Below are 21,648 nucleotides of genomic sequence, written 5' to 3' on the forward strand. Positions count from 1 at the left end.
CCTCCCCCTCTTCACTCCTACCCCAGTATGATGTGATATTAAACATGCATGAGATTGAGATAGTTCCCCCCCCCCCCTCCAAGGTTTCTATGATTTTACAATTCCTTTATTTGTGATATATGAAAAACTTGCAAAACCTTGTTTGCACTGAAGTTTAAAGAATATCTATCTTGCCACAGAATAGCTCACAAAATCAATTCATGTTCAACTGCACTGACAGCTGATACAGGTGACCATTTCATTAGGAAATTAATGAATTTATTATTGGAAAGGTGCCTTCCTTACGCCACATCAAACATTCTCTAACATTTTTTCATCAAACTTAATCAGGTGTCATATTTCTGATTGAACAAACGTGTGTGTGAAATTATGGAGATTTCCATTGAGTGTTTCGCTATCTAGTCTTCTGGTAGCAATAAAACATTGAGAGTCCCAAGGCAATACAGAGAAAAAAAGCAAGGTAATTCCTTATTTTCCCTCTATCCTTTTTTTAAAAAAAATCTTCAAGACGTGACTGAAAAAAAAAGAGCAGAACTTTTATGAAATTACAAGTTTTACACCCAATGGACATCTTTTAGGAGGGTTTTTTTTTTCTCTCGTGGTCAGTTTGACCAGTGATCTACCTCATGGTTCTGCCGCAGTCTGCTGGTGTTGTGGGGTTTGCAGGTAAAGCCCCGTTGTTTACCAGAGTGGACGAAGCAGAACAAAGCCATGCTCAGGAGCTGGCTATAGGACTTCTGCCCGTTTGTCTCCCACATGCAGCGTTTCTCTTCCTGAACTGCAAAGAAACATTGTGCTTTGTTTCCTCTTCGTTTGTCACTGCTTCTGTTCCCGTGTTTTTGTTCTTAACATGATGAGCGTTGTTCGGTTAGGAGGCTCCTTTATAGAGATTCAAAGTAAGACAACTAGCCTACTAGCTTCTCGTTGAAATAGTTGGTTTACAATGGGCTTGAAACAAATACATGCAGGCTACGTGCATTTATTTTGTACATTCTTCTGCCTTTGCCATTCTAGAAACATCTTAGATGACTCACCGCTTTCCCTTACATTTTCTCTTTTTCATTTAAGAGTTGGTTACACTACTACTGTAAAGTTCTCCAAAAGTAATGCTGAGATATACCCAACATTTGCTATACAGCAGCAGAACAGTGTACATGCAAAACGGTTTGGATCTCAAATCTAGATGCGCTTGTTCAGATTTAAAATTATAAATGATATGCATTCAGGGCCAAAAGTGAAAAATAAGTGAGTGGGTTTGCTTTGCTTTTTTTTTACACTTCTATGAGACAAGAAAAATGGTAAATCTGTATGGTCGCGTTGCTTTTCCCGATTACATTGGGTCAGATCCCCCGATAGTACTGTAACAGTAAATGCTCACTTTAGGAAAACACAAGCAGTTACCTGTTTTTACTGCGTGAACTTTCCCATTCTGAACATTTGTTGCTGGAAAAAATGTAAAAATGAAAAAAAAAGAATTGTACATGTTATCCTCATTGCTTCCCCTGTCCCTTTCAACTGATTCTCAAACAATCTTCTCCTTCCTCTCTCCTTTGAAACATTGGAATAAAAACAGTGCTGAATAAAATGCTCTTCTCTTTCTCAGATGCGACTCTTGTCTCTTTTATTGACGTTTTTAAAGCTAAATAAAGCCTTCACTTTTCTATAATGCATCTCAATGTATTCTCCTCTTCCAGGAGCTTCCAACTTTAAATCTCTGCATCTCGAGTTTGTAATAAATACAAAACAATTCTCAAGAGATCAGAATTTGCTCACTCCAGAGCATTGGTAAACCTTATATTCTTTTTTTTTTTTACATGCTGATTTGTAGAAAATTGATCTTCACGTGTTAAATCATTTATGTGTCTCTTCAAACTGGAAATGAATGTACCACTTTTAAATACTCCACAATAAACAGTAAAACAAGAACATATTGATTCAAACAAAGAGTTACTGGCTCCAACAACCTAAAATCCTCTGAGCCTGTAATACATATCAACAAGACGCCTTTAAAGTCACCGTCATGTATTTGTAATGATAAATGGGTTGTACTGATTATCTGGCAACAGAGGGCACTGTTAGGCAAAGCTGTCCAGCATATTTGAAACCAGAACTAATCTTTAAGCCTGGATATCTTTCCAATGTCTGATCACATGTGTGCAACTTATGACGGATCAGATGAGCAACATGTGTGTGTTCATGCACCTGCCCGTCCTGCACTATTTTAGGCACACAGCCTTTGTAGTTTCACTCTCACACCGGATCTCCCGCCTTAAGCTCAGACTTAGCGCAGCTGATCCCAGAGACATAAAGGCACCATGCCCCCAACTCTGACCAGTCAAAGGGATCAAGATTAGCCATCACACCCTCTGAAACCCCCCAACACACCACCCATTCAGTCCAAACTCCAGGAATACTCATATGCAGCATACACACATGTCAATCAAATGGCTATTGTAAGGGCATCAAGCCTTTGAACATAAGATACATGCCAAGTGGAGTCCCTCGCTCTTTCCTCTCATCCGCCCTGTCTCTCTTTTAATTCTCCACAGCTGAGGGGACACATGGCACTGATCCCTTGAGAAGACCCAAGGTCAGACTGGGGGCACAGACATTAAGAGGGGAGGCCTGGTTCTGGTATCCAATATCCTTCATTTAGTGTGATACACGCTAGCAATTCAATACATGTGATGATTTCTAAAGATGTATCCTTGTTTCTTTTAATACTGTGCTTTCCAAATTATTTAAAATGTTTAGTAAGATAATAACCAAAAGGGGGCTCCATTAGAAAGTAACTGCAGTTTAGCTTACACAATGGGGATGCTAGTAATTACTTTACAACTACATAACTACAGATAATTAGAAGAGCCTATTAAATACAAGCTTAGTAATAAATCCAACATCATTAGGATTTGCTGTATTTCATTTTAATTGTTGGAACAGTAGATTAGTAGATCATTTAGTTTTGGACTAGTGTTAAGACAGAACTAGCACTGCGGACAGATTGCTATTAAAACATTTGCCTCTGACCTGAACAGCACCTGAACTTTGCCTGATGAGAAACCACTTTGAAACTAAATATTGTCTGTCGCAATTTATTGTTTTGCTTCAATGTTGTTATCTGAGTATAGGAAAATGTATTAAACAATACTGTTTCTTGACCTAAGAATTACTCAGTGATGATGTCATTTTTACACTAATCTTAAAAATGTGTATAAGTTATGTCCTTTTTCTTTGAGCAAAAAAAGCCTTTCAAGTCAAGGTTTTTTCTTTGGTCCTTAGCTGCAAGATGTTTAGTGCTAAGTAGTACATATTGGCATGCTAAAACAAGCATGGTAAACAGGTAAACATGATACCTGCTAAACATCAACATGCTTGCGTTGTCATTGTGAGCATGTTAGCATGTGAACATGTAGCTACAGCAGAGCCACAGAATCACTAGCATGCTGTTAAATATTAGTTTTTATCGAAACCAAGGGTGTAAGGATGGAAATTGTTGCACAAATTGTAAAGCCCTCTGTGGTAATACACACGATTAAGGGACCGTCTAATGTTCAATTATTTTATAGTGTAGGCAATGCTCTATTATTTTGTTCCCCTCACACATGCATGTGTACACCTGCATTCCAGCCATACTTCTGTAAGAAGGAGGCTGTATCACAGCACTGGCACTCCTTCGCTTGGCTTCTTCCTCCTCCTTACTGCAGGAAGTAATTGAACTTGAACAAACATGTGTCCACACACACACACACACACACACACACACACACACACACACACACACACACACACACACACACACACACACACACTCACCCTCTTTCAGGACGCGCACACACACACAAAAGCACACATGAGCCAAGGAGCATGGGCAGCAGGGTCACCCTAGCGCCATGCTTCATAAAGGGCGCCGTTACAATAGGTTTACTGTTACTCTGACGACTGCCGGGATACAATAGGACTGAATGTGCTGGCCTAATGCTCCACCATTTCTCTCCATTTTTCAAGGAAGACAGACTGAGACGAGACAGCATGAAAGCAGAGGATGCCCCTGAAGGTGAGTTGGCTCATTGAAGTGATAATGTCATGTGTATTTTCATGTGTATGCATAGGAAACATGTAGTGTTGAGAGACAGCTATGTGGGAGAGTTATGGATTGCATACATTTGTTATGAGACAGATACCCATTTAAAAACATGTCATGGTGTGCTTCTAATGCTACTGTCAGATATCCAAACTGTTTTAATTTGAGTATGGTGCAAATGAAACACATAATGACACCTTAAGCATATATCTTGATCATACAGGACATGCAATCCACTGAAAAATGAGAGGTTACAAAAAAGTGGTGTTGGATTTCATCATGCTGAAATATTTCTTAAGAAATTCTGAAAAGGATGAGCAAGGACAAGAGAGGAGAGGAGAGGGAAGGAGAGGAGATGAGAGGGGAGAGAGAGGGAAGAAGAGGAGACTGGCATACGTAAAACGGAACGGAAATACTGTGGGCCAGAGGAGATACACGTTAAATGGAAATTTCAGACCGACACTTCAAGAAGGTTACTCTGTAACGTGGATCTAAATACAGACAGATGAGGAGAGAGGGGTGTCACTGAAAGAAGAAAGGAGGAAAGGGGTGAGAGGGATTACCGTAATAGAGGGGTAGGGGTGGAGGTGGGGTTGGGTTCGGGGTGACAGATGGGATTTACCCAGATCCAGAGGGGTGTGGTGCTGAATTGTGAGATTGCTCTGAGTTGGGACAAGCAGCGATATTTGCACTGCAGCTGTCAATGATTCAACACCTATGGAGCTCCACCCCCTCCCCCTCGTATGATACACACAACACATGCACACACTCAAGTTCCTATTTCATATCTTGTGATAGACTTTCGTGCTTGGTTTTGTCTTGAGTCAATTAACAAGTTGAAAACATTCCTTTGAGACAGTGACACTGATTCATGTTCTTGTGTGGTTAAAGATTAACATTTCTTCTATTATGGTGTCTGCGTGATAGAGGTATACAGGCCATATTTGCGTATGGTGTGGCCTGTCTGTACTTTATTATTCCTCTTCGACCAAAGTTCAATGATTAAGCCATTTTATTACAGTGGAGCTTTAGTTAGCTGTATTATAATAACCTATTGTATTGGACTTAAATGTGTTAACATGGATGGATATATACCCAAACAAAGATTTGTGTTTGTTAAGATCTAGGTATTATCTATCTATCTATCTATCTATCTATCTATCTATCTATCTATCTATCTATCTATCTATCTATCTATCTATCTATCTAGTACAGAGAAACTCAGATTCCTTAATAATGTAGAAGTACAAATTCAACAACTCCTGCATTCTCACATATAGCTAAGTACTTGGAGAATCAGCTAAATGCACTTAAATTATCAAAAAGAAAGTACTGATTTTGATCATGAGCTAGTTTAAAATCTGGCAGTTTAGTCCAGGGGTCCTTAATAGGGGCCATGCCCCTCCAATAGCTCACATCATAAATCTGCATTTGTTTGTGAAACAAAGGGGTTGCATCTGTTTCTTTATCTTTGCATTGAATTGTATACTGTAAACTACCAGTAAACTACTAAAGTACCAGCTGTTTTGGGGTAAAAAGTACAACATCTGGATTGGTAAAGCTATTAGGTGGCATTAAACAAAAATATTCATGTTAAGCAGGTTGAATTAATGTAGCATACTAAGCTACTTTCCACCTTTGCAGTCGTGCCACATTCGATTAGGCTACTACACATGAAAACTGCGCACTCATTAGACCCTTTTGGGAACTGTAGCCACAGTTTTGGTTTCTGGTGTTGAACTTGATCTGATAAATCAAGTGTATTATTGACAAGACAATACTTTGGGAACAAGCCGGTTTTTGTATCAGGAAATTCAGTGGAAAACAAATCAGTTACCTGTCAGCTTGTCAGCATATGGCTTTGATTTCTCCTCCTCGCGCCCGCCTCCCCTTCTCACCTGGACGGAAATGAACATAAAAGGCATAGGTAAAGGCTGCCTCCTCCTCCTTCTTTCTATCTTCAGGTAGTGCGGGACGGTAGCTCCCTTCTGTAGTCTACTTTCTGCTGAGGAGACGAGGCATGACGCTAGATATGTTTCACTCCTGTAAATATGAGACAACTTGAAATATTCTTCTTCTGTTTCCTCACAACCAGTAACCTCACGGACTAATGGGGCTTATACTGCTGAGCCTGATTCTCCGGTACTGGATCAACACCGTGGAGGGTAAGCAGGACTGTTGTTCGGTTTAAACATCAAGGGCACCACGTTTATAATGCGCAAACAAAGAGTAACAGTTACTCAAGAGCAAGACCATAAATGCTGTGTTGCTATTTATGACTGGTGTTTTATTGTGATAATGCAAACAAAGCTATTTCAAAAAATGTAATTGCACTTTATCGCCTAATAAATATATAACCAACACATTTAACTCAAACGAACTTTACAAATTCAAATCTGGTCCCTGGGAGGCCTTTAAATATTGCAGGAATTCTGTTCTTGGCGACATGTTCTCTAACTGTGCACTATGTTCATGTTGCTGCAGGATCATGTTCAGCTGGCAGCACTGCAGTGACCTGTGATGAGTGTCTGCAGCTCAGCTCTCACTGTGCCTGGTGCACACAGGAGGTAAGCCTGGGTTGCATGTATGAAAACATAACATATAGGTAGATAGGCGTAATGCATAATGTTTCTAGGGTCGCAGGTGAGCAAAATGCCATCGCCTGTTTGGATGTTGCACCCGGTGATGCTAAGATATAAAGACATACTGGAAATCATCTATCCCACAATATTTGACTTTTTTCCTTCGGCTCTTAGAATTTCACAGACTGGTTTTCAGTCAGCGAGCGATGTGACACACTGGATAACTTATTAGAAAAGGGATGTGCCAGGGACCAGCTGGAGTTCCCTGTCTCCGTGGGTCAAATATTGCAAGATCACCCGCTTGGGAAGAAAACAATCAGCGACAACACCACCCAGATCTCCCCACAGAAAATGGCCCTCAAGCTGCGACCTGGTATGTGACACAGCACATTTTGATTTGATGATCTGCTTGGATGAAGGTAATTTTATTCAGACGAGAAATCAGTTGTTTATTTTCTTTCCTGTCTCTTCTGCACAGACACTCAGGTGACTTTCCAGGTCAAGATTCAACACACAGAGGACTATCCTGTGGACGTCTACTACCTGATGGACCTGTCGGCGTCCATGATCGACGATCTTGTGATGATCAAAGACTTGGGCACCTCTCTATCTAAAGAGATGGCCAATCTCACCAGTAAATTCCGAATGGGCTTTGGTTCCTTTGTGGAGAAACCCGTCCTGCCCTTCATCAAGATCACAGAAGAAGAGCTGGCTAACCCCTGCAGGTAAACAATAAATATCAAAACATGCTCTTCAACAACATCTTCATTTCTAAGGTTTGAAACTTCAGCAAAGTAATTTGGTATCTGTGGGAATCTTATATTTCAAATCCTTGTTTTTGGCTTCTGTTGTGTTGCAGGGGTGTAGGCTCCCACTGCCTGCCAACATTTGGCTATAAACACGTCTTGTCTCTGACGAGCAGTACTGACAAGTTCAACGAAATAATTGCAATGCAGCGCGTTTCAGCAAATATTGATGTGCCAGAGTGTGGCTTTGACGCTGTCATGCAGGCAGCTGTTTGTGGGGTAAGAATTTGTTTTCGAAAATAATATATTCACTTAGACCTTAGTTTATTTCTTTGTGCTTAACTTAATTATTTAATTAGTCAGTTGAGTTACACCCTGATGGTATAGGGAGAAGGATGAGCAACATAATGTGTTTCCTGATAGGACAAAATAGGCTGGAGGAATGACTCGATGCGTTTGCTGGTGTTTGTCAGTGATGCTGACTCACACTTTGGGATGGACAGTAAGATGGCTGGCATCGTGATTCCCAACGATGGTCAGTGTCACCTGGATGTCAACAACGAATACTCCATGTCCACAGTGCTGGTACGTCCATGGCAGTTTGTATTTTTTGTTCTGCATTATGGTGCAATAGTAGTTGTTCTTATTAAAATGTAAACCCAGCAACTGCTGGTTTACATTTCTCACCTCTCCTGACATTCGACGACGTCAATTTCATAAGTAATACTGTATCATCTCTGATGATTTGTCACTGCCGTACAGCACATTGTTAACATTTCGCAATTTTTTCCCAGGAGTATCCCACTCTTGGTCAGCTGATTGATAAGGTTGTGGAGAACAACATCCTACTGATATTTGCTGTAACAGAAGGAGAACAAAATAACTACAAGGTAACATCTTATTTCCATAAATGTATTAATTCCCAGCTCAAAACTAGAGGTCTGAAGGTGAAGATTTTTGAGGTTAGCAAGGTGAAGATGTTTGAGGTTAGCCTGATTATTCATGGAGATGCATTCTCATTCAACCTGTTCAAACTAGCCCTCTTTCCTTCTGTATTTCTCTTTTTAGGACCATGAGCCAAGTCTTCCCAAACTTCTTACTGGGACTTTAATGTTTATCTTGTTCTCTTTTCTTCAAAGAACTATGCAAATCTCATACCTGGCGCCACAGTTGGAGTTGTGGCGAAGGATTCGCGGAACATCCTGGAACTGATTGTAACAGCGTACAAAGTAAATAAACAGTCTTTTGTGGATGATACACTGAGTGTGGGCACGCACTGGTCATAAGTCATAGGACAGAACACACCTGTCATTATAAAAGCCTGTCACATTAATTGAATCCAGTTAATTTATATCTTTGTGTTTTAACCATCACATTATGAACAGAAAGCACAAGCGAACACACATCTTTCACAGTCAATAGTCAGTATCTCTGCCTTCGCCATTTCCTTTCATTCTTTGCTTTTCCTCTTTCATTCTTTCTTCTATTACGTTTTCCCCTCTACCACCCGGTGGTTTGCATCAGCATGTTTGACAGCAAGTCTTTGCTTGTCCCGGTTGTTTGATCTCCTCGTCCCTTCTGACTCTGACTCGCTCTACTTCCCCACTCTCTCTCTATCTTTCTCTGTCTTATCACTCCAGCACTCCTCTTGTAAATCCCCCCTGGCGGATAACTGGTGGCGGTCCTCTAATTAATTCATCAGTTATGTTGTTTTAAATCCTCTTTTAGTCTCTGCCTTGCACTGATTGCGGTTGTGGTTCTTAAATCAAATACAAAACACATATTAAGTGATAGAAAACATGTGATTATTATTTATAAATAACTGACTTTTGGATAATTGTGAGGATCTCAGTGGACATATATTTTGGCCAGCCAAGCCAGGTCCCTGCGATGTATTTACTACAAACGTTAAGTCTTTTGAATCTGTCACTCACACTCAACTTTAATCCATCTTCTATTGGGTGTATCCTATAAACCGCCCTGTGTTTTCTCCTACTTAGCAACACTGAAGGCGCAGTACAACCACAGGCCTACAGGAAACACACAATTTACCTTGTTTGAGCACTAGACAGTCCGTCACTGAGTTCATTAGTTAGTCAAACACAGTCTTTCACCTGCGGTGAGGTTATCTGTCGCCCTCTCCTCAGGTGCTTTATAAAGCCCTGCACACCTGGGAGGATGACTCACCTAAAAGAGAGAGCTAGATATGTGTTTTCAAAGTGTTTCAGCATGCCACAGGTCAACGCAGGGTGAAATTGCAATTCCACTTAAAGCCCTGGAAACCCCCTTCGTGATAATAGAAGTTTCTTTATTGATTTTATGGTAATTTATGCTATTTTGGGGAGGAAAATATTGTATTCAGTTCCAGGTTTGTGCTTCCATTTGCATTTCCATACAAGAGGTGCTGAAATAGACGTGTACTTTCTTTCTAGGAACTGCGTTCGGAGATAGAGCTTGAGGTCCTTGGAGACACAGAAGCGCTCCACATGTCTTTTACAGCCATTTGCCCAAATGGGACCGTCCTCCATGATCAGAAGCGCTGCTCCAACATCAAACCTGGAGAAACGGTCAGTTGTTTTGCTCTTTCCTGTTTTTGCTTTGCAGCTTTTATACAGACTTGTGCAGTTCAAACTGACTTACAATCTGAAATAGGTTTGACTATAGATAAATAGTTTGCCTCCATCTGTTGGATGGAGGCAAACTAAACTAGACTGCTAAACATCTTTATATTGAAGGAACATGTCATTCAGTTCAACCGTGCGACTCCTTAATGTGTTTTTCATAGATTTTAGACCACAATGGGTAGGTACTCAGGCAAAACTTGTCATGATCAATTAATTGTTAGTTTGGTCTTTTCATCAACTTCTTCTTTTCACCTTAGGTAGTGTTCAACGTGACTGTGGAGCTGCCTGAATGCCTGTCCAGAGTTCGGCACTTCTCCCTGAAGCCGGTGGGTTTACAGGACAGTCTGGAGGTGGAACTGGAGTCTCTCTGCTCGTGTGACTGCAGGCATCCTCCTGAAGCAAACAGCAGCCAGTGCACCGAGGGCCAGGGGGCTTTCCAGTGTGGAGTGTGTGTGTGTCACCCGGGGTTCCTGGGAGCAGAGTGTGAATGCAATGAGGAAAGCGCTTTGTCGAGCAACTGCCTCGCAAACAATGAGTCTGAGATATGCAGTGGTCAGGGGCAGTGCTACTGCGGAGAGTGTGTGTGTCATGCTTCCAGTTTTGGACGCATCTACGGACCTTACTGCGAGTGTAACAACTACTCCTGTGTTCGTTTCCGGGGGGAGCTCTGTGGAGGTGAGTAATAACACATGAAGAGTGCTGACGTGCTTTTGAGTTGAGCCTGTTGCTATAGTGACTTTCTGCTTGCAGGCCACGGGGTGTGTGACTGCGGGGAGTGTCACTGTGAAAGCGGATGGACAGGGGAGTACTGTAACTGCAGCAGCAGCACTGATGCGTGCATGTCAGAGGATGGAGCTCTCTGCAGCGGGCAGGGGAGGTGTGAGTGTGGCCACTGTGTGTGCTCAGTACCTGGAGCATCTGGGGACAAGTGTGAGAAGTGCCCAACATGCGGAGACGCCTGTACCTCTGCAAGGTGAGAACATAGTCATGCCATTTGATGTGAATAAGGGTGTAATGTAGAGGCTTTTGTCGGATTTACCTCTGTAATTGTTGTTTCTTTACCTGAAAGATATAAGATGTTGTCTCCTCGCGCCACATGATCCGCCTGTTCCTTTGAGTACAGGCGGATTAGGTTCTGGTCCCCTTGTTCACATGTGTCTACACCTTCAATGTGACATCAAAAGACAGCTAATGCCCCCAACACAGCCCTAAGAGATTGTCTTGCTCCATTGTAAAGCAGCTGTCACAGCCATTTGATACCACTGTTCAAGAGCAGGCCGAGGGTGAAAGGGAGCCAGTGAAGCCTTGGGAAAACTGTGATAAGTGACCAAAACTGTGATTTCTTTGTGCTTACTGTGTCACTGATTGAAGCCTCATTAACGCTTAGTTTCCGGAGGGTTACACTATCGTGTCTAAGGAAAACCTGACCTTTTCACTTGTTTTAACACCAGGGACTGTGTTGAGTGCCATCTGCAAGATGACGACGATGCAGAGTTGTGTGATCAAAAGTGCAGCGTCCCTAAAATATCCATCAACACGACTGCAGGTAAAGGACTCCATTGAGTAAACTACAGTTTACGCTTCTTTTTTGTAAACAATCGGACAGTAAAATATATCGAACAAACTCTTTGACTTTTATGCATTACAGGACTGCAACTAATGTGTATTTCCTAAATGTACCTGCAACATTTCGTTTTCGATTAATTTGGTTAAAATGTCAGGATTTGAGAACATTCCAAAGTAATATCTTTGAGTGTGTTGCTTTTTCAGTGTAAAACCCAAAGATATTCAGTTTAATTTAGTAAAAAAAACTGAGAAAAGCAAGAAATCTCTATATTTCAGAGGCTAAGAACACCTTTTTTTCTGACAATTACAATTTATTTTAAATTGTTGATTAATATTCTGTCTACCAAATAATCCATTGATCAAGAAAGTGTTGCAGCTGTAATGCATTACATTTTTTTTGCATTACAAAAATCTAATGACCAACTGTTTTCTAATCATTAGTTGGAAAACAGAAATTGAAATGATATTGCTGTAATTTTATAATTAATCAAATTATTATCGCACAGCCACAATATACTTAAAGTGCCATACAAAATGCCATATCTTTTAAAATGTAAATTGCCCATTCACAAGCAGCAGCCACGTATTATAAGTCATGTCAGTATAGTCTGAAATTCTGCTCTCAGATCCTTCAAACCTCAGATAGTTCATGTATCACAGGAAATAGTTTGGTTCTCTTCAGGTAACATTAACTTATAATGGCGATTTGGGTGTGTCAATTTTTTGCGTTGGTGCCTTCAAGAGCTAACCTTTGTAATCTGAAACCTAGTAAATAACCCTCACATTCAACCATTGAATGTTTGAGGATGACATACAGTAGGGGATTTTTGGCAGCCAAACCTGAATTGGTTTCTTGGAAAAGATTAACATGGCCTCGACAAAAATAAAACAATGACAGCAAACAAAGTTACTAAATCTCCGCTCTGAAGGACCTTAAGCAAATTTATGCAAGGAATGATGCATGAAATTCATTCTTTGGATACCCGGAAGGAAGTTATGATATGATTTTATTGAGCTAAAACATGCCAAATCAGATTGAACCTCTTAAAGATGGAATAAAGATCCTAACATCAGCTCCTTTTTGATCTAATAAATAAAGAAAAATGTGTCATGCTTTGTAAATTGACAGAAAATAATAATACATATCTTTAGATTTAGCCTTTTACCACAATCATATAACTGCTGTAAATGCTTCTTGTTGCTGGAGTGTGTTTCTTGCTCAGCTCCGTGTTTTTGATAGTGGTATAAACATACGGCCATGCTAAGTTTCCCCATGGGTCAGAGATTTGGAGGAATGCTGACCTGCACCGACTCCGGTGTCTCTCTGAAGCCTGTACCCCCCTCTCTAACACAACACCATCCATGCCCATTCAGGCAGCATCTGACAATGGGGAACATATTATTTACCTTGTCGTACAGGCAGAGCTATTGTACTGCATGTGAATAGCCAAAGGACCCTGTCCTCCTTTATAGGGGAGATTATTTTAAACCAGCTATACTTGTGCAAGCGGAGAGGTATATCTGATTATCACAGAGAAATTTTAGGCTTCAGATGTGAAATACAATGGCGTGGTACACACACACATGCACACACACCAGATTGTAGTCTTTGATATGGAAATCACACGGACAGCACAACAGAGGCGAGTATATCCTTTTACATTCTCCGCACAATGCTGAAAGGGAAGATGATATACGATGGATTCATGCTATCCTTATGCTTATGTATGTTCACATTTTCTCTCAGATTATGACAAGAGCCCTTCTATGAAATGCAAGCTGATGATGGAGGATGAGTGCTGGGTATCATTTAATGTGGTAGGAGGTGAGACAGGGATCACGGCCTATGATCTCCTGAAGTTTGGTAAGTTTAACAAAAACGCAGAAAAAATATGATCAAAAGAGTGGGTTATGGTGTGAGTCTCATCTCCTCCTCTGCTCTGTCCCAGGTTGCCCGGAGCCACCTAACATCCCAATGATTATTCTCGGCGTCTCCCTATCCATTGTGTGTATCGGCCTGATCCTCCTGGCAGTGTGGAAGGTGCTCGTGTCTGTCCACGATCGCAAAGAGGTGGCTAAGTTTGAGGCCGAGAGAGCAAAGGCAAAATGGCAGACGGTAAGAGCTTCATGTTGTTTGAAGGATAACGCTGATAGTATTCTTTATTTATCTTAGTGTCAACAAATCTGATAAAAACACTGAAGCTCACAATGAATTGATTGAGGAAGTATTGTCTATGTGATACGCCAATACATTTGAGTTTATTTGTGATTTGAACTTACAATGATGTTCAAAACTGTCAACATTTTATTGAGCAGTTTGGTAAAAAACTTTAGTCCATGTCAATGATTGTCACAGTCCGACACTGTAGGACAATCCCATCGAACTACAATAGATCTAAAATATTCTAGCATTATTTGTATTGTGACAATAATTAAATTATTCATAACTCAAAGCGACTATGACTATCTTTGTGTTTTTTCTTTGTCTCTCTTCAGGGGACCAACCCTTTGTTCAAAAGCTCAACGTCTACATTCAAAAATGTAACTTATAAGAAAACAGAGAGAGAAAAGATCATTACGCTTGGTCACTACTGATGAAAAACCGGAGACAACAACATCTGAGTGCACTTATGTGTGTGTGTGTGTGTGTGTGTGTGTGTGTGTGTGTGTGTGTGTGTGTGTGTGTGTGTGTGTGTGTTTGACACAGAGAGAAAGAATGTTGTTCTAAATTTGTCTTTGAATTTCTATGTTGTGTTGAATCAGAGGTGTTCTAAGTAACACAGTAGACACCACTGTGAACAGACAACGATGATGATTTGCTGCTGTAAACGTGCACTGTCGATGTACTGTCAAACACTGCACTTTCCTGATGCAAGATCCTACAAACTTTAACTACAAGTGACTACTACTGAAACATTTGTTGTTCTATTCTAAAGTTATATACAGGTGGATTCTTTTTTTCATGTTGTGTTTGTTTGTTGGTTTATTGTAAAATAAGGCTGAGCCTTTAATGTTGACAATTGAGTTTTTTAAGTGGCATGGCACATAAATAAAGTGGAACTTTGACTGTTTCTTACTTGTTAGCAATCAAGGTGTATTGTATGTAACTATGCACTTCTTTGTTATGATGACAACTATTGATTAGATGTAGTGCCAAGAAACCCAAAATAAAGTTAATTTACATATAGTAGAGCAGTGAAGTATGCTGAAGGGAGGTTGATTTTTTAAAAATCATTTAATTATTTGCAAACTTGCACCACTGGATAAAGTGCCTTATTAAATGGATCCTGCTTTATTACACACTCTGCTGGCCCTGTGTTTGAGAAGAGTTTGTGTTGAAATGTAGTTTTAAAAACATTATCAATTTGTCTTTTATTGTGCTCACATGGTGCAAAAATAAAGTTGTCTTCAGAGAATTGACCACATAAAGAAAAGCTTTGCTGATATATTCTTCTGGTGAAGGAGTACCGGTCGTTGAAAGTAACAATGCTGCATTTAATTCAATTTTACTTGAATAAAACTGCAATAGCATCAGAAAACGTTTTGTAGATTATGCGGAGTGGTCCGTTTCTGGAAAATATGAAAGGTCACCTATTATGCAAAACTCCACTTTTTCATGTCTTTTATACATAAACATGTGTCCCCTCTGTGTAAAGATATTCTGAAAGTTTCAGGAAAAAATATTCACTCAGTTTGTCCTGATCCATTTAGACCTGTCTGAAAATGTGCAGATCAGATTTTGGCCACTTTATCATGTCATAACGATTTTTTGGCTTGTGTAACCATTAGCCAATAAACCCCCCCACCCCCCCCCCACACACACACCTTATCACCTGAATCTCCTCCTGCAGAGGGGCGTTGGGAGTGGCAACTTATTTTCATCTAAAGTAAAAGACAGAATCAGCACTTTTGAAACAAGGGGTTTATGGGATGCTACAATGCACGATCTGTTTGGTATTTTGAGCCAAACCTATAATATATTGATGTAAAACAGTATAATAGGGGACCTTTAAATATAATTGTGGACTATAAATGAGTGAAGCAATAATGTGTTAATCACTATTAAAGCAGTTGCTGAATGTAGGGCTGCTATTCTAATTTATACACCTCTTTGTTGATTGTATTTTATTATCAATAATCTAAACCTGCAAAGTAACGACAAATGAAAGCTCTGAATTTTGGATAACAGAAGTAGCAGAAAAATGGAAATACCTAAGCATCCTACACTTACCTACCTGCCTACCTGTTTGTCTATCTATCTATCTATCTATCTATCTATCTATCTATCTATCTATCTATCTATCCATCTCATTGGTAGGCTACTCTCTCAGATTATTTATTTTATGTAAAAGTGCTGGAGTTTTTAGTCCAGGGGGTCCTATTCTGTCTGGTTAAGGAACCCCTTGACGTCTGTCTGTCTGTCTGTCTGTCTGTCTATTTATTTATTTGGGCTCTGTTGTTCAGACTAAATAAAGATGTTCTTGGCTCTTTCTCATTGAGAACAGTCCGGCAGTAATGCATTTTGAGGCCGGAGAGCAGCAGCAGTTCCTCCGTCAGACGTGACGTCGATGGTCCCCCGCTGAAAAACTTCACTCGACACAAAGTTTTCAGAAAACAACGAGCCCCAAAATACTCTCTGCGACCAGGAGCCTCGGAATGTGCGGACATTTTCACTCCAACACTGCATCCCGCCGTCGAAATGTTAGCACAGTTTCATTTAATCGACTCCGTGACTGTCGTGGCGACTGTTTTTGTAGCCGTGTTGTTGGCGAGAGGCTGCATGTGTGTCAACGAGGAAGACGATGAGGTCCTGGAGAAAAAACAGCTTATGGAGTTATACAGTAAGTGAAATCATCCGGCTGCAGCTGCTGCTCGGGTTTCCGTGTTTAAATGTTACTGACTGCAAAATAAGCCATCACTGCATCTTTTGTCCTATGCTTTTACATAACATGGAAGATAATTGTATAACTGCTGAGTAGGCTAGCATGGGTAAAGAACAAGCATTATGCTGTCATTGTAGTAACAAGTTGTATTGACGCTTGCTAGCTGCAGATTTGCTCACATTTTAGCAACATGTTTTTATTTTTTTATGTATCTCATAAAAAAACCTCAACGTGCAGTACACGGTTTTGGCCCTAAGATAAATTAATATTCAAAGTAACTTAAACATTCTAAGATGCAGTCTGAATAAGGAAACATGCAGATGATTGAACATGTGATCAGGTGAAGGGATGACATGATTAGTCGACTTATCAATTAGTCAATTGAGTTATAAGGAGAAACGTCAAACATTCCCTGATTACACCTTTTAATGTGTGGATACACTGACTTTCTCTGATTTATATCTTTCAATGTTGAATTAGACTTGAAACCATTGATGAAATTATTAATCTATTGACAGAAGATTAACATGCAACAATTCTGAAAACCGATTAATCATTACTGTTATTCAGGCAAACAAAACTGTCTAAGACCTTCGTTTATTTATTGAATAAACTTAATATTTTTACGTTTGGTACTGTTGGTTGGACAAAACCGGCTATTTGTATGGCAGCTTGTGCAAAAAGCCTTTATATTCTATACTAAAATCTATAAAGATTTTAAAAGATATTAAGAATTATTCTAAAATGAATTGTGTGTGTGTTTTAATATTATGGTTTAGTCCATGCTAGTATAAATAAACACAGACAACGGATATGCGGTCAGTGAAAATACGCCCCTCACATTCAGTCTTGGTATTCTTCCCTGGTTATAAATAGTGTATGGAAAATTATTTCTACCTCCGTTTCCATCACTGTCATTTGAACACATTCATTTGACATCCTCTTGTTTTGGTTGAGTATCCAGGTACAGAAAGACAATTATTCATTTTGGAAGATAAAAAGGTTCCTTCAGGCCTTCCCCTTGCTTGAATACCGTTCCATTTTGGTGGAGAAACCTCTGGAAAAAATAGGTGAAATGTTAAAGCTGCTTGTGAAACGGTCCCAGTTCAAGACTCCTTTTATTGTCTGAACTTGTTTTAGACATTTTTGCTTCCCGCTGAAGGGGTATCCCAACAGTATATGTATCTATCCTTTTTGGTTTCACAAGATTAATCCACCCACCCTCCACATCCATTTCTCACTTCCTCCCCTATGTGTCTCACCCATCTTCTCCCTTAAACTTTCCCCTCCTCTTTTCAGAAAAGGGTATGTTTATCCTGGAGAGTGAGCCTCTGAAACGCTGCATCAAAGTAGATCGCTCTAACCTCGTTCTAGAGGACTGCAAGCGGCCCACGCGTCACATGCTGTGGAAGTGGGTGTCCCGACATCGCCTCTTTAACTTGGGCACCAGCACGTGCCTGGGCCTCAACATCTCCGACACAACGCAGCCTCTGGGCACGTTTGAGTGTGACATGGCTCTCCCGGTGCTGTGGTGGCGCTGCAGTGGAAACATGCTGTACAGCGCTTCACAGTGGAAGGTGGCTGTGGCTGGACGTTTGGTGGTGGTAAAGAAAAACACCTATCATGAGTGGAAAAGGTACAACACCCCCAAAGGAGGGCCCTGTTCATATCCATATGAAGGTAAACACCTGACGCATCCTGCTTGTCTTCTAACTTCCAACATTGGCTGACTATCTGACTAGTCTGCACAGGATGTTTGACATTTAACATCATATTAGACTATTTTTGTTTGCAGATATCCACACTTTGTTGGGAAATGCACATGGCATGCCTTGCGCTTTGCCTTTTAAATACAACAACAAATGGTACTCTGAGTGCACAACTGAGGGGCGAGAGGACCATCTTCCTTGGTGTGCTACCACCACTCGCTATGATGAGGCCGAAAGATGGGGCTTCTGTCCGGTGCAAGGTAAATTGGACATATACACAGATGCACCAGAAAGAGTAAGAAGGGAACCTGAGTAAATAAACGTTATGTCCTGTAGTAAGTGGACACGTCCTTTTTCAAACTTGTTATTTCCACATGTCCAAGGCTATGTTTCCAATGAAATAGTTTCTGAATTTTGTGTGAAAGCTTGACTGACCTGAACAGAGCGCTGAACTCAACCCCATCCAAAACCTTTGGGTTAACCCCGACTCACTCCGATGAGACTTTGTGTACACCGACTTATGTCATTATCTGTTTCCTGATGCCTTTTTAAATTCATGGCTTTTTTTGTAGATACTAGTTGTGAGCGTTTTTGGGAGTCAAACCAGGAGCTGCGTGCATGTTACCAGTTCAACCTGTACACCATCCTGACCTGGAGCCAGGCGCTGTCAACCTGCCAGGCTCAAGGGGGAAATCTGCTCAGCATCACCAGCCTGGCAGAGCACAGGTACATCACAGGTAGGCATCTGCTAGAAAACATATACAGGGAGCAAAACACATGTAATGTACATGTATTACATCGACAAACACTACACTGAAACTACACCGCACAGATTTTTTATTCATACTACTTCATATTGGGTTTTGCTCTCCCTTCTTATCAGCTATTTTATTCAGGTTCTATCGCTCTGTATTTATATCTGTTTGCTGTCTTGTGAGATGGATATTTTCAATTACTATGGAAATCAGAAAAGATTTATTGACAACTCTTACAGCATTTCTGTGTTTGTTTCTTGTCTTAGATCGAATGGCAAGTGTTGGAGCGATGGTGTGGATCGGGCTGAACCATCTGAAGGATAGACGGGGGTGGCAGTGGTCTGATGGGGCACCTCTATCACTGGTCAATTTCACTAAAAGTACGGATTATTATTTGTTCAGCGCCAAGTAAGATTGAAGATTTGCAATGAATGTATTGAATAGGTCATATTTGACATTTCAGTTTTTTTGCATTTGATAAGAGATGATTTGATAATCTTTAAATTGTACAGTGCATGGCCACTCCATAGTGCATAAATGAGCCAGAGAAACTACATCAGCTGCTTATCCAAAATGTGATGTTGAGTGTTGATTAACATAATCTAAGTGGATTTAAAAAGACATAAATATGCATGTGTGTTCTCTATATATGTGTTTTCTCTTCCTAATATAATGTCCGAGCACCGTTTGTGGAATAAAAAAGGGTCTGCACTTCAAGATGTTTCTACATATTGAAGCTCTAATAACATCATATATCCCATCAGCTCTGCCTGCCAGCCCGCTGAAGGACGACCGACAGTGTGGGGTGTACAACTCCGCCACGGAGGGTCACTGGCAAAGTCTGTCCTGTGAGTCCGCTCTACCTTACATCTGTAAGAAGACGCCTAATGACACCCGCATAGCCGAGCCACTGGGTGAGTGCACACACACATTGCATATATACCTGACATGCAGACTTCAGAGGTGTCCCAGACTGAAGCAGGGATGAATTATGAGCAGAAGGAAAAATGTACAACAAGCCTTTTTACATCTGGGAGCTTTTTGCCTAAGCAGCTGCACAGCACCTGGGGAGTGAGCATTTGACCTTTCTCTCTTTTTCCCCGTTGGTGGCTAGACCAAAACAATGTCTGCTGTGAAGTTGTGTTATTCTGGTCTTAGAATATGCCTTTCTGATTTCCTCTCCCAATTCTTCTTCCTCTTTCAGAGAACTGGCAGTATATCCAAACAGAGTGTGCTATTGGCTGGTGGCCTCATAATGGTTTCTGCTACCGGCTGCTGTCAGAGACTGAAGCAGGGAGCTGGGTGGAGTCTTCCCGGGCCTGTGTCTCTCAGGGGGCAAACCTCACCAGCCTTCACTCCCTGTCAGAGGTGGAAATGCTGCTCAGCCTTCTGACTAACTTCTGTAAGGAACGTCATTCTACAAAGATATATGAAGTTAGGTTTGTCATTGACACAATAAGAAATACCAATGGATTACTAAATACTATTCTGTTTGCGTTTCATAGCTTCCGGTGACAGTGAGGAGGCTTGGATTGGACTTTGGAAACAGGAATTTTCTCCAACTGTAGAGTGGTCTGATGGTTCACCAGTAACTCTCACTTTCTGGCACCAGTATCACCCCCCTCCCAACCTGACGGATGCATCCCTTTGTGTCAAAGCAGACAGGAAGGTGGGTCCCTAAGGAAGAATATAATAGTCCTTTTAAGGTTTCAACCTTTGATTATTTAATTGTTTTCTTTTGCCAATCACACTTTTCTTAAGCCTTTTGGCACCTGCAAACTACTTTCAAATCTATCACATTGCTGTACTGATCACATTACTCATGTGTTATGTAATGGATTATCTTGAAGTTATGACAGGGGGTCACACATTGTAAAAAATGTCACTGGTACAAATCCAGAATCTGTTTGATCTCCAAATAACATGAACAGTGTAACAGGAAAAGATGCAAGCCCAATGGGTGAGCACTATATGTCTTCACATGTCCTTCTTTGTCTTGGCAACAATCGAAATATTCAAATTGTATTTCAATTTCAGATAAGATAAAGCTCCATACCTGTCAATAATAAGAAGCCAGAACCATCAAATACCTAGTCATCTTTTATCAAGAAAAGTTGTGAAGTAATTAATCGTCTGATTGCGTCCGTTGTAATAAATGTGTTATTGTTTGTATACACTTATCTGATGTCGTTGAGAGAGTAAAGTGTTAACCCCTTTTACAGGAGGGTAATTGGCTCATTGGGTCATGTGATGAACGGCTGCCAGCTGTGTGTAGAAAAGAAAGCCAGAATCCGGATCATCAGCCTGGAACCTGGGATGAAGGGTGTCCTGAGGTAGGAACATGAAATGAACAACAACATGCACAATGCAGATCAACATTTACTAGCTGATGCAATAGAAGAAAACTGCCATTCAGTGCCACACTTTGGTGTCGTTTAACCTTTACCCTAACCTCGCAGGAGAAAGTTATCACAAAACAACTTATTATAAATAAAAACATTTGATCACAAAAAACAAAACAACGTATTAAATGATTACCTCTTATTTTTGTATTATACTTGACAAATCATGTGGCGCAACTTTGGCTTCAGTTTTTTTACACTTATTGTATTTGTATTAGGGCCGGGACTCGATTAAAAAAATTAATCTAATTAATTACAGGCTTTGTAATTAATTAATCGCAATTAATCGCATTAAATATT

The 21,648-nt window shown here is 40.5% G+C and overlaps 2 protein-coding genes across 3 annotated transcripts in view; both read left to right on the plus strand.

Annotated features, from left to right (window-relative positions):
* The first annotated feature begins 3,875 nt into the window (after positions 1–3,875).
* Positions 3,876–14,670, plus strand: itgb6 (integrin, beta 6). Of its 2 annotated transcripts, XM_010796468.1 has the most exons (16): positions 3,876–4,054; positions 6,177–6,246; positions 6,566–6,648; positions 6,838–7,036; positions 7,142–7,388; positions 7,523–7,688; positions 7,833–7,994; positions 8,204–8,299; positions 8,549–8,638; positions 9,842–9,976; positions 10,291–10,708; positions 10,784–11,006; positions 11,485–11,579; positions 13,347–13,463; positions 13,549–13,715; positions 14,096–14,670. In XM_010796468.1, the coding sequence occupies exons 2-16, from the start codon at positions 6,192–6,194 to the stop codon at positions 14,192–14,194; spliced, it is 2,352 nt and encodes a 783-aa protein (XP_010794770.1). In that variant the 5' UTR covers positions 3,876–4,054; positions 6,177–6,191; the 3' UTR covers positions 14,195–14,670. The 2 variants fall into 2 exon arrangements, with proteins under 2 accessions (XP_010794770.1, XP_010794768.1); XM_010796466.1 differs by lacking the exon at positions 3,876–4,054 and having other exon boundaries at positions 6,058–6,246.
* Positions 14,671–16,114: 1,444 nt separating this feature from the next.
* pla2r1 (phospholipase A2 receptor 1) overlaps positions 16,115–21,648 on the plus strand; it is a 24,720-nt gene continuing 19,186 nt past the window's right edge. Inside the window, exons 1-9 of the mRNA XM_010796469.1 lie at positions 16,115–16,440; positions 17,782–18,162; positions 18,278–18,451; positions 18,764–18,928; positions 19,213–19,326; positions 19,711–19,860; positions 20,151–20,348; positions 20,452–20,615; positions 21,169–21,279. Of these exons, the coding sequence (XP_010794771.1) occupies positions 16,299–16,440; positions 17,782–18,162; positions 18,278–18,451; positions 18,764–18,928; positions 19,213–19,326; positions 19,711–19,860; positions 20,151–20,348; positions 20,452–20,615; positions 21,169–21,279 (1,599 nt within the window). The 5' untranslated portion in view covers positions 16,115–16,298. The remainder of the gene's footprint in view (positions 16,441–17,781; positions 18,163–18,277; positions 18,452–18,763; positions 18,929–19,212; positions 19,327–19,710; positions 19,861–20,150; positions 20,349–20,451; positions 20,616–21,168; positions 21,280–21,648) is intronic.

The sequence above is a fragment of the Notothenia coriiceps genome, unplaced genomic scaffold, assembly GCF_000735185.1.
Source record: "Notothenia coriiceps isolate Sejong01 unplaced genomic scaffold, NC01 NC01_scaffold00037250, whole genome shotgun sequence".
Lineage (NCBI taxonomy): Eukaryota > Metazoa > Chordata > Actinopteri > Perciformes > Nototheniidae > Notothenia > Notothenia coriiceps.

Coding starts and splice junctions, on each gene's coding strand:
- itgb6 (XM_010796468.1), top strand. CDS start 6,192: ATGGGGCTTATACTGCTGAGCCTGATTCTCCGGTACTGGATCAACACC. Junction 11,580..13,346: donor ATCCATCAACACGACTGCAG/GTAAAGGACTCC, acceptor ATTTTCTCTCAG/ATTATGACAAGAGCCCTTCT. Junction 13,716..14,095: donor CAAAGGCAAAATGGCAGACG/GTAAGAGCTTCA, acceptor GTCTCTCTTCAG/GGGACCAACCCTTTGTTCAA.